We start from the raw sequence: 17,413 nt of genomic DNA, 5'->3' as shown, positions 1-17,413 counted from the left end.
TCGGAATAATGCCGCCCAATTTCCGAATAATGTCTCCCAGTTTCTGAATATTCCCTCCCAATTTCTGAATAATCCCTCCACCCAACGTCTGAATAATCCCTCCACCCAACGTCCAAATAAACTCTCCACCCAATGCCCGAATAATCCCTCCCAATGTCGGAATAATGCCGCCCAATTTCCGAATAATGCCTCCCGGTTTCTGAATATTCCCTCCCAATTTCTGAATAATCCCTCCACCCAACGTCCGAATAATCCCTCCACCCAATGTCCGAATAATCCCTCACAATTTCCAAATAATGCCTCCCAATTTCTGAAAATTCCCTCCCAATTTCCGAAGTGTGCACGAGTACATTTGGAAACAAGGTGAGTATTCTCTGAATCACAGGAAACTAGGCCATTGTTAAGAGCAGAGGGATTTGGAAGGAGTGTCAGGTTCACCATCAGCACCTTTCGTGAGAAACAGCTGAGGAGATGCTGATATTTTTGTGGTAAAATAAGAGAATTGGATGTTTGAACAGGGGGTTAGGAGCCTGTAGCACGGACCACTCAGTGATCGAAGGAGACACCAACATTTAGTTGGGTTGCAAAGAGAATATAGTTATATGAGAACTGAGCAGCCATCGGATGAGGACAATTGTTCAATTCTGGGATAAACACCAACACAGACTCGGTGATCTAACCAACCTGTTCTTGTGGTGTTATTTTAGCCAAATTTTATGGATGGATTATGTTCTATTGACAAATGGTTGAAATACATTTGGACGAACTTCAAGAGATAAGGAATTTCATTCTGTTAACAAATGTTATTAACAAATGAAATTGCTGGGCCTCTGACGGAAATCTTTGTCACTTCTTTGGACACGGGTGAGGTCCCTGAGGATTGGAGGATAGCGAATGTGGTCACGTTGTTTAAGAAGGGTAGCAGGGATAACCCAGGAAATTATAGGCCGATGAGCTTGACATCCGTGGTAGGGAAGTTGTTGGAGTGGATTCTTAGAGACAGGATGTATGTGCATTTAGAACGGAACAATCTCATTAGTGACAGACAGCATGGTTTTGTAAGAGGGAGGTCGTGCCTTACAAATTTGGTGGAGTTTTTTGAGGAAGTGACAAAAACGGTTGATGAAGCAAGGGCCGTGGATGTCGTCTATATGGATTTCAGTAAGGCATTTGACAAAGTCCCACATGGCAGGTTGGTTAAGAAGGTTAAGGCTCATGGGAAACAAGGAGAAGTGGCTAGATGGGTGGAGAACTGGCTTGGCCATAGGAGACAGAGGGTAGTGGTCGAAGGGTCTTTTTCCGGCTGGAGGTCTGTGACCAGTGGTGTTCCGCAGGGCTCTGTACTGGGGCCTCTGCTATTTGTGATATATATAAATGATTTGGAAGAAGGTGTAACTGGTGTAATCAGCAAGTTTGCGGATGACACGAAGATGGCTGGACTTGCAGATAGCGAAGAGCATTGTCGGGCAATACAGCAGGATATAGATAGGCTGGATAATTGGGCGGAGAGGTGGCAGATGGAGTTTAATCCGGATAAATGCGAAGTGATGCATTTTGGAAGAAATAATGTAGGGAGGAGTTATACAATAAATGGCAGAGTCATCAGGAGTATAGAAACACAGAGGGACCTAGGTGTGCAAATCCACAAATCCTTGAAGGTGGCAACACAGGTGGAGAAGGTGGTGAAGAAGGCATATGGTATGCTTGCCTTTATAGGATGGGGTATAGAGTATAAAAGCTGGAGTCTGATGATGCGGCTGTATAGAACGCTAGTTCGGCCACATTTGGAGTACTGCGTCCAGTTCTGGTCGCCGCACTACCAGAAGGACGTGGCGGCGTTAGAGAGAGTGCAGAGAAGGTTTACCAGGATGTTGCCTGGTATGGAGGGTCTTAGCTATGAGGAGAGATTGGGTAAACTGGGGTTGTTCTCCCTGGAAAGACGGAGAATGAGGGGAGATCTAATAGAGGTGTACAAGATTATGAAGGGTATAGATAGGGTGAATAGTGGGAAGCTTTTTCCCAGGTCGGAGGTGACGATCACGAGGGGTCACGGGCTCAAGGTGAGAGGGGCGAAGTATAACTCAGATATCAGAGGGACGTTTTTTACACAGAGGGTGGTGGGGGCCTGGAATGCGCTGCCAAGTAGGGTGGTGGAGGCAGGCACGCTGACATCGTTTAAGACTTACCTGGATAGACGCATAAGCAGCCTGGGAATGGAGGGATACAAACGATTGGTCTAGTTGGACCAAGGAGCGGCACAGGCTTGGAGGGCCGAAGGGCCTGTTTCCTGTGCTGTACTATTCTTTGTTCTTTGTTCTTTGTTGTTCAGCAGCTAAAATGTTGACACAGCTGCACTGATAGCCACAATTCCTTGGGGAAAGGGAGCGGCAAAACACACAAGTGATTTGTGAGATTTGATAACAGTCCACTCTTTCTGGGAAGTTAAATCTGGACACGGATTCAATATTTTTTTGAAAAAACAGTATCAAGCATGCAACAAATATTGTCTACTTTCACAGTGGACAGATTACACACACATGACACAAAAAAAATTCTAAGTGTTGAATTCGCGTGAAAACTGGAGTAATTTGTGCTTTTTTTTCAGTGGGAGTTCAGAGAAGAATCTCCCACACTCTGTGCACTCGCGTGAATTGTGTGAAAAATCAGGGGGTGGGGCCTATTCCTGCCCGGGAAGCCGGCAGCAGAGTGCTGAGTGAGCCACTGCGCATGCATCGATATGTCAGCGCCGAGATCAGCACATGCGCAGTGGCTCCTGTCTGCTGGTCTCCCGATTGCTGGCCAGCCCCGTGACCCCTGCAATGCTGGCCCTCTCACCCCACAATGGCCCGATTGCTCCACCCGCCCCCTCCAAGCATGCCGATGGCCAGCCCTGGCTCTCCCTCACCGCCGGGCAGTGCCAGGGGGCACAGGCTGGCACTGCCAAGGTGCCAATGCCCAGGGCACCATCCCCTTCACCCGACCCACTGGGGGGCCCCATAGCTCTCCCTTCACTCCAGCAGGGTTGGTCCGCCAGCTCCCCGAAAGTGGGGAGCTATCGTAATCCCCGCTGGAATGAAATACTCCTGGCGGGGAGGTGAGCCAGCAGGCCTGGAGATTTCAATCCCAGGCCAGCTAATAGCATGGAAATGAAAATTAACATAAATTATGCAGCTCCGCGCCTAATTCCAGCGCGGAGCTGACGGTGCCGGAAATCTGCTAAAAATATCAGTGCAGCAGGATGGGAGAATCGCCCCCACCGTCTCCTGATCAACAACCTTGCAGCAGTTTTTACATTTAAATCAAGCATTGATTTTGTCCTTGTCGGAGCAGAAACATTATTTATGGGCGTTATTTTGCGGCGCTGCATGACATGGACGTAAATACCACAAAATATCACAAGAGGCAAAAACGCGATTTGCGCCAACAGGATTTCCTGGGTCGATTGTCCTGCCACACCTCCCCCCCTTCCTCCCCCCGCCCCCCCCCCCCCCTCCACAGGGGAGATGAGGAAGGGTGTGGGAGGGTGAGTGGTGGTATCCCTTGAAGTGGCAGTGAGTGAGCTCCCTGTGGATGTACGATGGGTTTGTGAGTGTGTGAATTGAGAGTTAGGGTGGCACAGGGGTTAACATTGCTGCCTCACAGTGCCAAGTACTGGGTTCCTTTCTGGCCATGGGTGACTGTCTGTTTGGAGTTTGCACATTCTCCCTGTGTATGCATCTGTTTTCTCTGGGTGTTCTGGTCCGACAGTCTAAAGGTGTGCAAGTTTGGTGGATTGGCCATGCTAAATTGCCCCTTAGTGTCCAGGGATATGTAGGTTAGGTGGATTAGCCATGGAAAATTCATGCGGTGTTGGCTCAGGGTTGAGGGGGAAACGCTGGGGTGGGATTCTCTTCTGGGGTGGGATGGGGGGAAATGCCTGGATGGGATGCAAAGGTTTCTGAGATTTGGTCCAGACTTGATGGGCCAAATGGCCTCCTTCTGCACTGTCAAAATTCTATGGTTCCATGATGAGATGAGAGACTTCCCCTGGCTGGACGGAGGAGATCATTCATCCTTTCCTGCACTGGATGGCCATCCTCCTCTGCAGGGAGCTGGTGGTTACCAACGCTGCCACCATGTAGGGTTGGTAACCTTGCTTGAGAGTCTCCTCCCTGTCTGTAGGCACAAGATATGGCAATGCTCCTCCAGGGCATCCAGCAGTCTGTCAATGGATGTCTGTGTGAATCTCAGCAACCATTCTTTGCCTGGGACCATGGACAAGTGGCTGGGGAGTGCTGGGGCAGCCTTTTAATGGACCGCCCCACTGATTGAAGTGCCCAGCTGGAAACAGGGTGGGCAAATCAGAGTTAAACTCAATTTGAAATAATTGCTTTCAAGATAAATGGAATACTCTCATTCTTCACCTGTGCTGCTGCATTCAGTTGGTAATGAGAAATAAGCTTTTGGACACCAGCCAACCTCCTTTCCTTCCCAGCTAAACTCCACTGACAAGGTGGGTTAGATGGCGGGAAAAATAAGAGTGCAGGAGTCAGAGCCAAGCGTCATTTATGGAGGAAAGAAGGATTTGGCCATCTCTTCTTCCATTCTCTCCAGTTGTTGTTTTTGAACCAATAAGGGCAATGGCATGAGGAAATTAGTGGCAGCCTTAAGGGCCTATTGGCTCTGGAAGTTATAATGGACACCCTCTGCAGATTGGATATACTATGGAGATCCCTGCATATATAATCAGTCCTAACTCCTGAAAATGGATTATGGTCATGGTGGGCGTGAGCCACTGAGAAAAGGTCCCTCTTAACCCACTCTGGCAGGAATAGGACATAATGGTCGACTGTCATTGAAAACTCCAAACGACAACAGTCCGAAACCGTCATCGATCGGCAAAGGAGGGTCAGGGTATCAGAGTCACTCCCAAAAGTCAATCTCTTTAAGAATCTTGCAGAACATTTGACAAAGCTTTGAATGAAATTAATACAACGGAATTGGATTGAATTAAAATACTGAGTTTACCTCAAGGACATGAGTAGATTGAGGTTATTGACGAATGCAATTCAACAGCTAAGTTATTAATGCAGCTGGACCCAACTTTTCCACTTTCACGGTTAATCGAGCGTCAGGCTGTCACTCCAGGGAGAATTTTAACATTACCCAGCGCTCAGGAAACCCACGATATTAGTTACAAAACCGGAGGTGGAAGGAGGTGTCTTTTTGATGTACAGCATTAGAGACTGAAGCTCAGCTCGGGGTCAGACTCGATGACAAGATTGTCAGCATTCTGGCTCAAAGTGACCATGGAGCAGAATGGAACAAGAACAAAGGAGGCTGGAAAAACTCAGCAGGTCTCCTGATCGAGGCTGCTGGACCTGCTGTGTTTTTCTCCAGTCCTCCTCTCCTTTCAGATTCCTTACTTTAAGGAACAGAATGGAATCGATGATGAGTTCACAGAGTTTGTGGTGGGGTTGAAGGTAAAAAGCTTTGGTCTTCTCAGTGTTTAACTGAAATAAATTGCAGCTCATCAAGGACTGGATGTGGGACTCGCCGTCTGACTCTACACAGCAAATCTCCAAAGCTGATCGGCTGTCATACTGGTTAGATAGATTCTGATGTGGAGATGCCGGCGTTGGACTGGGGTAAACACAGTAAGAAGTTTAACAACACCAGGTTAAAGTCCAACAGGTTTATTTGGTAGCAAAAGCCACACTCTAGTGTGGCTTTTGCTACCAAATAAACCTCTTGGACTTTAACCTGGTGTTGTTAAACTTCTTAGATAAATTCTGCCTGAGTCATCACCCCATTCTTAAGGAGAAATTCCAGAATGGTGATAAACATTGGCCTTACCAGCAACACCCACTTTCTGGACAATTGATCAAAAGTAGTGACGTAATGTTGAAATTCCCAGTAACTGTACTGTGATTGGCTCAAATACTATTCCTATCGTTGGTTTGAAACATATAAAACCAGAGATGGCGAGCCTCAGTCTGTACATCAGACAGGAATCCAGAGCCAAAGCATCGTAGCAACACTTCCAGGAGCCAGGTAAGAGTCAAATAATTACCTCTTCTTTCTGAAGCATCTCTTCACAATCAGAGTTCAGCTTGCCATAAGATGTGAAATTGCCATCTCCCACATCAGATGTCCGTCAAATACAACATTGCTGGTCGATCTGGCTTCAAAGAGTTTGTGAAAGGGGAAAGTGGCACATTTCTCCTGCCTTCACATGCAAATCCCCTTTTTTTGCCCCTAATCAGCCTGACTCTTTTACCACCCTTTTATTATTTATCTGCTGATAGAAGAGCTTGAGATTCGCTTTAATGTTAGCTGCCAGTATCTTTTCATGCTTTCTCCATGCTTTTCTCATGAGTATTTTCACTCCCCCAATCTCCTGGTTCTTCTACATTCAGCCTGATTCTCCAATGTATTTTCTTCCATTTCATCTTCATCTCCATCTCTTTGATTATCCAGGGCACTCCAAATTTCTTTCTTGTACGTTTCCCCTTCAAGGGAATACACCTTGACATTGCCTGCTATACTCTTTCCCTGATGGTGGCTCCTTGTTCAGCCACCCGTCTTTTCTGCCAAGATTTGATTCCAACCCACTTGAATTGAAGTTGGCTTTCCCCCAATTATCCCTGCTCTGGATTGTTCCTTGTTTTTTTTTATCATGGCCAACCTAAACCTGACCACACAATGGTCATTGCCCCTAACTGCTCTCCCAGTGATATCTGATCCACTTGGATCAACTCATTCCCGAGAGTCCAAAAGTATCTGTCATTTGACTGGAAGCATATTGTTGCAGAAAATTGTTTTGAACACATTTCAGGAACTCACACACCACTTGTCCCTTTCAATTATTCATATTGAAGTCCCCCATTATAATTATTCTACAATTCTTGCACCTCTCTGTAATTCCTTTGCAAATTTGTTTCTCTACATTCCTTCCACTAGTTGGTGGTCTATAAATGACACTGATCAATGTTAATGAAGCTTTTTCATTCATTACCTCGAACCACAGAGATGCTATCCTTGACCCCTCTGGAACACCTTCTCTCTCCATTCCAGAAATGCCATCTTTAATCAATACTGCCATGATCGCACAAAATGAATGGTGGAGCAGGCTCCAAGAGCCAAATGGGCGACTCCTGCCAATATTTTCTATATTTCTATTTAACGCCCAGTCCCGCCCTTCTTTGAGCCGGCCCTCTGTAATAGCAATAATATCTTAAGTCCACTTATCCACCTGGGCTGTAGTTCACCTGTTCTATTAACTAAACTCAATGCATTCACAAACATGCACATTCACCTTATTTAGGCTTTTTTACTTACCCCTGACTCTGACTCCATCTCATGACTTACCATTGCCTACACTATTTCTATCAAACTCTCCAAGTATTCTATTTATGCTGATATTACTCTCAGATATATCTGTCTTATTAGTTAACACTTCTCTACTTCCCAATGCCAGTGTTTTGCCTCCATTTTGAATTTTCCCTCAGGATATTGTTCCCCCTTCCAATGTAGTTTAAACCCTCCCCAACAGCATTAGCAAATGTCCTGTGAGGACATTAGTCCTAACCCTACTGAGGTGTAATCCACCCTTCTTCTACAGGTTCCACCTGCCCAGAACCAGTCCCAAAGCCTCACAGATCCACTTCTCCAGCCATGTGTTGAACTGCTCAACTTTCCTATTTCTATGCTCACTAGCAAGTGGCACTGGAAGTAATCCTGGGATTACTGTTCTTGAGGTCTTGCTTTTTAATTCCCTTCCTAACTCCTTAAGATTTGCTTTCTGGATGTGTTTCCTTTTCCAACCTGTGTTATTGGTCCCAATGTGGATCACGACCTCTGACTGTTCACCCTCCCCAAAATAGAATGTCTTACAGGCACTCTTTGAAATCCTTGACCCTGGCACCGAACTATGGACTCCAGTACCACTATAGCACTTCCACTCTTCATGCTCCCCTCCTGCACATCTGAACTGCCCACGGTACCACAAACTTGACTCATGCTACAGTCCTCTGAGGAGTCATTGTATCCAAAATGAAAAAGCAGTTAGAGAGTGAGATAGTTGCAAGAGATTTGTGCAGTGTCTGCCTGTCTCTCTCAGATACTCTGACAGTCACCCCTTGCCTGTGTACCTCTTAGCAGGAGGAGGCGACACGCCGATCACTGGCGGCCGGATCTTCTAGTCCCACCACTGTCAATGGGAATTCCCACTGAAGCCACCCCATGCTGTCAGGAAACTGTGGCAGGGGGTGCGCCATCGGTGGGACCGGAAGATCCCGCTGACATAAACAACCAGAGAATTCTGGCCACAGTGCAAAAATATAATCTTATAAATCACATAATTATCACAATTTTTTTCTGGAAATTGCTGATCTTTTCCTGTATTTTCCTCTCAATTGTCTCTATGTCTGTTCTGTAGGCCCCAAACCACACACTATTCACTCCATGGCTCTGATATATCACCGCTCCATTTGTCAGCCTGGTTGGGACGACCATGATGGATTTAAACTGACCCATATTTGACGATCAAGCAAAATGTCACTTTTCTCACCTCTGTTTTATTTTAGAAGTAATAAAGGGAAGAGAGCAAAGGAAAGGAAACACTTTTTTTTACTGGCCTCAGATTGCGTGCAGCCGATTCTCGCAGATCAATCTTCCATTTCTGAGACTCAAGTATATTCCTGAAGAGTTTGCAACCCTCCTATCAGGGAGCATTTTATATTTTAAAACTGCATTTGTATCCGATGGTAACTTTCTATTCTCTTTTACAGGCGAGCAGAATGGGAAACGCTAGCAGTGGCAATAACAATAGTGTCAATTATTCTAGCCTTCCAGCTGACCCAAAAATACGCTCTATCAAGACTAACCTAGCGTAAGTATATCTGAGACATTTAGCTTGGTCGATATCATTGTTTCAAAGTTCACAGAAAGTTCACAGCTCCAGGGACCCAGGTTCAATTCCCGGCTCCAGTCACCGCCTGTGTGGAGTCTCCATGTTCTCCCCCCCGTGTCTGCGTGGATTTCCTCTGGGTGCTCCCCCACAGTCCAAGAGACGTGCTGGTTAGGTTGATTGGCCATGCTAAATTGCCCCTTATTGTCCAAAAATGACCAGGTTAGGTGGATTGGCCATGCTAATTGCCCCTTAGTGTCCCGAGATGCATAGGTTAGAGGGATTAGTGGGGTAAATGTGTGAGGTTATGGGGTTAGGACCAGGGTGGGATTGTTGTCGGTGCAGACACAATGGGCCGAATGGCCTCCTTCTGCACTGTCGGGATTCTATGATAAAAACAAAGGGTTATTTAAGCTTCATGTGTTGGAACCAGAAGCTGGAGTATATTTTGTTTTCCAAAAGGGATTTGATATGCTGCCACATAAAAAAGTTACTATCCAAGGGGTTAATATATTGGCATGGATAGCTGACTGTCTAACTAACAGGGAACAGAGAGTCAGGATAATGAGATTATTTTGAGAATGGCAAATCGTAACTAATGGAGTGCCACTGGGATCAGTACCAACTATAACATCAAAAGTGGCTCAATAAAAAACATTACGAAGGCTGACCAAGGGTAAGTATGTTCTATACATTTAGCTTCAGTGCAGTTTCATCCTTTGAAGTGAATAGTAATTGACAAGGTGTAAGTCAGGCTTCATGTGTTCAATTTTCACTGTGCTCTTGTCCAGACTGAATTCTTTAAATGAATGATTATGTGAACAGCAGAACAGATTGCTTGCTGATTAACTTCATGATAAATGATAGACTGATTCTTGGACTTGTGGATTTGCACCAAGATTAGACCTGGGACTCCTTTATCTAACTGCGACTTTCCATTCCACCAGTTCAAGATCATGTAGGACTGTAGTTATGGGGAAAAAAGCACAAGGTTTGTTCCAACGAGTTTTGCTGTTACTCAGCAGGAACAGGAAATTGTTGATTAAGTTCTATATTTAAGGGAAAGTTTTTCTTCAATGTGTTGACAGTGTGACATTGTGCAGGATTTGGCAAGTGACAAGAATTGTATCCTATGTGAAGCTCACTGAGAAAGTGTTTATATTGACATACTGAGCTCTGCGTAGAAGCAGATTTCCGTCTAAGTGACTAAAACAAATTCAACACAATGCAGCACTGAGCGATTCTCCCAAAACAAATCTAACAGCCCAACAGACGGGAATCGGGGAGCTTTTCCCACCTGTTTTTTGGGCGTGCTTCGTTGAATCAATCTCCAGCAGTCTGTGCATCACAGCTTGCTTCACAACACCAGGTTAAAGTCCAATAGGTTTATTTGGTAGCAAGAGCCACGAGCTCTCCGAAAGCTGGTGTTGTGAGACTTCTTACTGTGTTTACCCCAGTCTCCAACACCGGCATCTCCACATCACAGCTTGCCACAGTGGGAGTCACGTCGGTAAGGGATGGGATGTGGGGGGGGGGGGGGGGGGGGGAGCGGGGGGGTTGGCGGAGGTAGGGGGGACTGAACCCACCGGAGAAACTGGCATCAGCACGCTGAGTGGGCCACTGCGCATGCATCAATCTGTCAGTGGGGAGTTCAGCGCATGCGCGCTGGCGGTCCATCACCGGCTTCCTGATCGCCAGATTTTGAATGCTTCCCCGGTCCATGACCCCAATTAGCAGCTTCCGCAACCTACCCCGATCACCGGCCTCCATGACCACCCACCCACCCCCCGTGCCCAGCCTGACCACCCCCCTCCCCCATGGCCAGCCCGAAACCCCCCATTTGCATCACCCTCCCTCCCTCTTCCACCAATCGCTAATGCAAAGTGCGCCTCAGGTCCCCTCCACAATCCTTGTAGGCCCCACCCCCCTCAGGCCCCATCCCCTTGGCAATGCCTGGTGGGCAGTGCCTGGATGTCCAGTGCGCAGTGCAAGGGTGCCAGGCTGACGGCGCTCGAGCAGCTTAGCGGGCTTGGAGAATCACCCTCGTTCTGTAACTTTAAGAGACCACATCAGAGACCAGCTGACTCGTACTGTCCATGTAAATTCCAGGTTCAATTCCTCATCAATGCCAAGCTGCTCGATCTTAACTCGGGTTAAAATATGAGACATATGATTCAACTTCATGCACTATAGAATCTGTGGGCACCATTTTCTCCATTGAGTCAGGTACAAATGTCAGCATGGACAATCAGTCTCCACAAGCAATATAACCAAGGAGCTGTCACCACTGTTTTTAGACAATATTCACAGAAATTAACTTTCCAGTACCGATCAATGATTAGCCAGCAGGACTAAGAGCCCAGGTTGATTTTATTCTGCTCCCAGCACTGTTACAGCAAGGACAGTTTTTACACCCGAACACTATCCTGTATTGCTGAGGTCAGCAACCTCAGCTTCGATATTGATCAAACCATGGCTCAGTTTCACACTGGTCAGTGCTTTCATAAATATATCCACCAGGTACATTTGTCAACTTTAGTGGAACGCATTCCTGGAGGTTCCACCACCTGACTGCCAGCTTCTACAAGATTAATCTTCAGTTCCTCAAATCTCCAGGACAGTCCCAGAGGGTTAGCAAACCTACAACCAGGGAGTGAGTGATCCTTCTAATTTGTATTGTATCTGACACTTTCTGTGTATTCTCTATTACAGAACACAGGCTGGTGACATTCCTGCCTACATTTATGTCAAAAATGACACCAAAACCGTCAAACTGACTGATCCACAGTAAGTATTTTCTTCCAGTTCCTGGCATTCTTTCCCCTCCTGAAACAATATTGGACAGCATTCCTCTCCACTGAGTAAAATACGCTGCTCACATTGGCTCAGAGTCAGATCACTTCTCCAGTTCAATTCCCTGTCTCACTCTGCTATCCAATCTCAGCCAGGGCAGTAGGACGTGTGCGACAATGGAGCTCAGTGTTTCCCGAAAATCACAAGTGTGGAAGTTGAGGATCAGTTGTGTTAATGCCCATGTTGAAATAACCTCCAGTATGTTTAACATTGGAGATGACGACATAACATTGTATAAGCTCTCACACTTTCCTGTTGTTGAAGGACTTTTCCCCAAATTTACTTGGGAATCCTTTTGATTGGAGAGCTTTCTGATTCTGGGAAAGGCAGAGCTTCTGTCACTTCATGAATGTGGAGCTGGTCCATCCCAATTCCTGGGATTGGACATATGTGACTGCATGGAGTCGGTGCTAATTCCATTACTGGGATCACTGGGCACGAGGCACAGGAAATTCAGAATCGATGCTTACTGCCAGAGGGAATGAAACATTTGCTGCCTTTGTTAAATGGGCCAGTTTCTGTCCCAGAATCAATCTCTTTGAATGATTTGCAGTGCAAGAGCCTGGCCTCTTACAATTGGAAAGCCTTCAATGGCCTATTCCTCAGGCACCCCAACGGCCCAGTGTTGTTGAGGAAACTATGATAGGATTGACCTCATTACCACAGCTCATGCACCCAATCCCCAAATGAATCAGAAATGTTGATGGATGAGTAAAGCGACAGAGGCCTAAGTAAATAGGCCTTGCCTCAAGTACCTCTCTGACCGCATACAAGATCAGTGACATGATGCTGAAGAAGATTCCTTTCTATTTCATTGTGAGTTCTCTTATTTCAAAATGTGAAATGGATGAATGAATGTTCTTTACTGTTTGTAGGCTTTTTATTGTGACTGGAAAGGCAATGTCACCACTGGAGCCTGTTGAAATGGGGGAAGAGAAGAAAATTGCCTTCACGGAAAATCCAGACGGAGGCTGTGCAGGGCTCATCAGCTACCAGTGTGGTGACAAGCAACTGGTGGTACTCTTCTACAAACCATCCACCCTCAGTGATTCAGACCTCCCAGTGTGCGCCTTGAGCATTCGAGAAAGCAAAATAACACTGGATGGGAGTCTGTACCAAGCTATGCTCCAGGAGAAGGAAAATGATGGCTTGTTTAACAAGAAATCAATCAGCGAAATGGAGCACTTGCAGGTCCTGGAGGCAAAAGGCCTGAAAGTCACTGTTATGTTAGAGGATCCTGCTTCCATTGGTGTAACCGTAACAAATATGAAAAGCAAATAACCAGCCTCATTAATCTTAGGGTCACTCAAATGTTAACAGTCAGTGCACTGTCTTATTAGTTCAGACCCTTAATAAATACTTACCTGAGATATATGTGATTGTGCTTGTGTGTTTTCTGTGAAGTTTGGGTGGTGTGTCATAACCTAAGGGCTAAATGTTTTTCTTTGATGTCTTTCCGGTTTTAATTTGATTGAGTCCAACATTGCTTGTACACACATTTGCCCTTTTCGAAGATTTACATAATATTTCTTTAGAAAAGCCAGACACAAATTATAACAGAAATATTTTGGAATCTTTGACATCCACTGAATTGGTTGAATATCTCATCTGAAAGGCAAGCTCTGCAACAGTACAGCACTCCCTCAGCAGTGCACGCAGTAACCACCTAGATTTTGTGTTCAATCATCTTGAATTGCATTTGAAGCCACAATGTTGTGGCACAGAGGCACCGTGCTATCAACTGAGCAACATCTGACACATTATTATACATTTCAATGTCCATAAATTGCACCCAGTGGTATAATGTCCTGGCCCGCTGGAATTACAAGAGTTTAAAGTGCACTGGCCTGCTCTGGAAAACTTTGTTGAATCCTCCATTGGCTGGGGCTGGATGTGTTTGGGACATGCAGTCCCCAAAGGCCCTTGTGCAGTGCCACTCCAGTGAATTGAAGAAAGCCATGCCCCCTTTTATACTACACTGGCTTCCAGAAAGCAGGTTGGTTCTCGGGCCCAGTGAACCTGACGGGCCAGAGAGAAGGTAAATGTCCAGGTAGATCCATGGATTTGAGTGGTCCAGATGCAAGCGGGTTCATGTTGGGCCCATTCCCAGGCTGCAGGATGTCCGTGTCCTCGTTGAGGAATCATATCAGGGGAGGGGCGAACCTAGTTGGGACATGTGCAGGTTAGGTTGATCGGCCAGATTAAAAATTGCCCCTTAGAGTCCTGGGATGCATAGGTTAGAGGGATTAGCGGGTAAATATGTGGGGGTAGGGCCTGGGTGGGATTGTGGTCGGTGCAGACTCGATGGGCCGAATGGCCTCCTTCTGCACTGTAGGGTTTCTATGATTTCTTTCTATGATTCTATGCTGTTTGGCTGGGGGGAGGGGGTCACGCGGTGGGGGATGTCTGCGGGAATGCCCTGGGGTTTGATTAGTCATGGTGTGGAGCTCCAGAATTAAATCGTCACACTCTGTCAGGATAACCATTGGTGTAAAACTGACAAAAGCATCCAAAGTAAATGATTTAAATTGTTTATCAGACGGATCTGACAGCATCCCAAATATCTAAGGGAAGATAGCACTTCTAGACAAATGCCGCCCAAAGCCTTAACTGGGAAAATCCGAGAGGGATTCCCAAGTGCACCTTTGGGGTACTCCCCAAGTGCAATGTTGGGGAGCAGTAAATTACCGGCTAATGATATCCAGGAACTAAAGCAAATATGACTCGGGTATTGGAGTAAATTAGAATTTTAGGCACTTGGAAATGGAACACAAGTGTCAGGTAAAGACCATCGCCAACAAGAGAGGATCTAACCTTCTTCCCTTGACAGTTATTGGCATTACCATTGTGGAATCCCCCACTATCAACATCCTGGGAGTTACCATCAGCTAGAAACTGGACTGGACTAACCATTTACATACTGTGGCTCTCAGCACTGGGCAAAGACTAGGCATCTTGAACTCATCTCCCGACCCCTCAATATGTGCACACCATCTACAATGCACAGGGTCAGGATGAGAGCAGCTCCAACAACACTCAAGAAGCTTGCACCCTTGTTATAAAGCGGATTCCCCCTCTGAGAACTAACGCCAAATCCCCCAAAGAGGAGTACCTTGCCACATAATCTGTAAAAGTGAGTGTGCAGTGGTCTGATCTGCTCTTCAGCAACTTCTAGTGGTTAAATCATAATAACTCCATGACACTTAAGTAACAATTTATTTATCTAACTAACCATAAATACATTAACTAAACTATTAACAAACCGAGGAAAAGAAGATTGGAATGGAATGCTGTTCAGATAAGGACAATTCCTACTCATTAACAAAATAAAATTTAGTCACTCTCACAATTACAACCAGGTTTTTCGTCTTCCGGAATATTCTGGAACGTCTCTGTTGATTCTTCTGCCTGGAACTTCTCTCTTCTTTGGTACCTTCACTATCGAGGTCGTACTTTTTCTTAAGACATAAATGAGGCCATGAGAGTCAGCAGTTCTCTCTCTCGCTGGAGTTGAGAGCTGAACTAAGAGCTGTTACTCTGGCAGATGGCAGTTGCTCTCTGCTTTTGTCCTGCTGCCTCCTTCCTGTTATACCTGTGATGACATATCAATATCCTCCACCATCAGATTTAAATTTAATAGGTTCTTGGTATCTAAGCACCTGATTCAAATTTGACTGACTGAATTCAAAACATTCAGAAGTCTGAAAGCCTGTTGCCTTGGTAACACTGCTGTTTGGCTGTCTAGAAGGACAAGAGCAGCGGATACATGAGAAAACCACCACTTGGAGGTTCCCATCCAAATCATTCAGTAATTCGGAAATATATTGCCGTTTCTTCACTGTCGCTGGGTCAAAATCCTGGAATTCCCTCGCTAACAGCACTATGGATGTGTCTACACCTCAGGAACTGCAACTGTTCAAATAGGCAGCTCACCACCACCTTTTGAAGGGCAACGAGGGCAGGCAGTGGTGTAGTGGTGTTGTCACTACACTATTAATCCAGAGACCCAGGATAATGCTCTGGGGATCCAGGTCCGAATCCTACCATGGTTGATGGTAAAACTTGAGTTCAATAAAAATCTGGAATTAAGAATCCACTGATGACCATGAAACCACTGTCGATTGTCGGAAACACCCATCTGGTTCAAGAATGCCCTTCAGGGAAGGAAATCAGCCATCCTTCACCAGTCTGGCCTACATGTGACTCCAGACCTACAACAAGGTGGTTGACTCTTAACTGACACTCAATTTGAGGGCAATTAGGGATGGCAAACAAATGCTGACCTTGCCAGCGATGCCCATGTCGCACGAATAAAGAAAAAAAAATTAGGGGTGGGCAGTAAATGCTGGCTGAGCCAGCGACACCCACATTCCGTAAATCAATTTGTAAAAATAGTAATATAATCAGCCAAGTGTTTTGAGGGTGCAATCAGCAAGGTGATAAAGGTGAACTATTTGCTAAAGTATAGTTTGGATTGAAAAGACTTTCAACAAGATACCAAACAAGAGGTTGATACACAAGAATGAATGTTATGAGATTGGAATTGATATATCAGCTTGGATTGAGGATTGATTACCAGACAGCAAACAGAGAGTAGGAATAAATGGGTCACTTTTAGGTTGCTGGATTCTAATCTCTCAGTGTCAGAAGGATCAGGTCTTTAGCCTCAATTAGATTGAGATCTAGATCAATTGCTCACATGAAGGAATCGACTGTAATCTATCCGAGTTTGATGACGATACAAATCAAGATGAGAAAGTCAGCTGTGAGGATGATCAAAGAGACTCAAAGGAATATGGACTGGTTTGGTGAGTGGGCAAAAAGATGGAAAATGACGTTTAATGTGGGAAAACAGGAAATTATTCCCTTTGCGGTAAAGATTAGAAAAGAATATATTTGTTCGCTTTACTTAAGGAAGGATATTCTTGCCTCAGAAGGGAAACAATGAAGGTTCACAAGGTGGATTTCTATGATTAAAGGGATGCCCGATGAGAAGAGATTATTGCCGAAATTCTACTGCCCCGCCCAGCACGGGAATTGGAGCAGGCGATGGGCGGACAATGGGAAGGTCCGTTGACCTCGGGCGGGATTTTCCGGTCTCGGATTGAGCGTGATAGTAAAATCCCGCTCAGTACCTCTGTTCTCCTGAGGTTAGCGGAGGGGAGGAGGGGAGTGGGGAGGGGAGGGGGGAGGGGAGGGTGGGGAGGGGGACAGGTGAGGGGGGTGGAGAGTGGGGAAGGGGAAGGGGGGAGGGCGGGAGGGGGGAGTTGCGGGGGAGTGGGGGAGGGGGGAGGGGAGGTGGGAGAGGGGGAAGTGAAGGGGGGGGTGGAGGGGGACGGGGGAGGAGGGGGGAGCGGAGGGGAGGAGGGGAGGGGGGAGGGGAGGGTGGGGAGGGGGACAGGGGAGGGAGGTGACGAGGGGAGGGGGTGGAGAGTGGGGAAGGGGAAGGGGGAAAGGGAGGAAGGGGGGGAGGGTGGGAAGGGGGGAGGTGCAGGGGAGTGGGCGAGGGGGGAGGGGAGGGGGGAGAGGGGGAAGTGAAGGGGGGGTGGAGGGGGACGGGGGAGGAGGGGACGGGGGAGGAGGGGACAGGGGGCAGAGAGGGGGGTGGAGGAGGATGGGGGGTTGGCGGGGGATGGGTGAGGGGAGGGGGGAGCGGAGGGGGGTGGGGGG

The 17,413-nt window shown here is 46.6% G+C and overlaps 1 protein-coding gene across 1 annotated transcript in view; it reads left to right on the top strand.

Annotated features, from left to right (window-relative positions):
* The window catches only part of LOC144479219 (uncharacterized), a 35,487-nt gene extending 22,370 nt beyond the window's left edge, over positions 1-13,117 (top strand). The window contains exons 4-9 of the mRNA XM_078197880.1: positions 338-363; positions 5,397-5,462; positions 5,959-6,033; positions 8,772-8,872; positions 11,603-11,677; positions 12,619-13,117. Coding sequence (XP_078054006.1) covers positions 338-363; positions 5,397-5,462; positions 5,959-6,033; positions 8,772-8,872; positions 11,603-11,677; positions 12,619-13,024 — 749 coding nt within the window. The 3' untranslated portion in view covers positions 13,025-13,117. The remainder of the gene's footprint in view (positions 1-337; positions 364-5,396; positions 5,463-5,958; positions 6,034-8,771; positions 8,873-11,602; positions 11,678-12,618) is intronic.
* The last annotated feature ends 4,296 nt before the right edge of the window (positions 13,118-17,413 follow it).

The sequence above is a fragment of the Mustelus asterias genome, chromosome 25 (genome assembly GCF_964213995.1).
Source record: "Mustelus asterias chromosome 25, sMusAst1.hap1.1, whole genome shotgun sequence".
In the NCBI taxonomy this organism is placed as follows: Eukaryota; Metazoa; Chordata; class Chondrichthyes; order Carcharhiniformes; family Triakidae; genus Mustelus; species Mustelus asterias.
The sequence above is the reverse complement of the archived record's forward strand: the minus strand, read 5'-3'. Positions and strand labels throughout refer to the sequence as shown.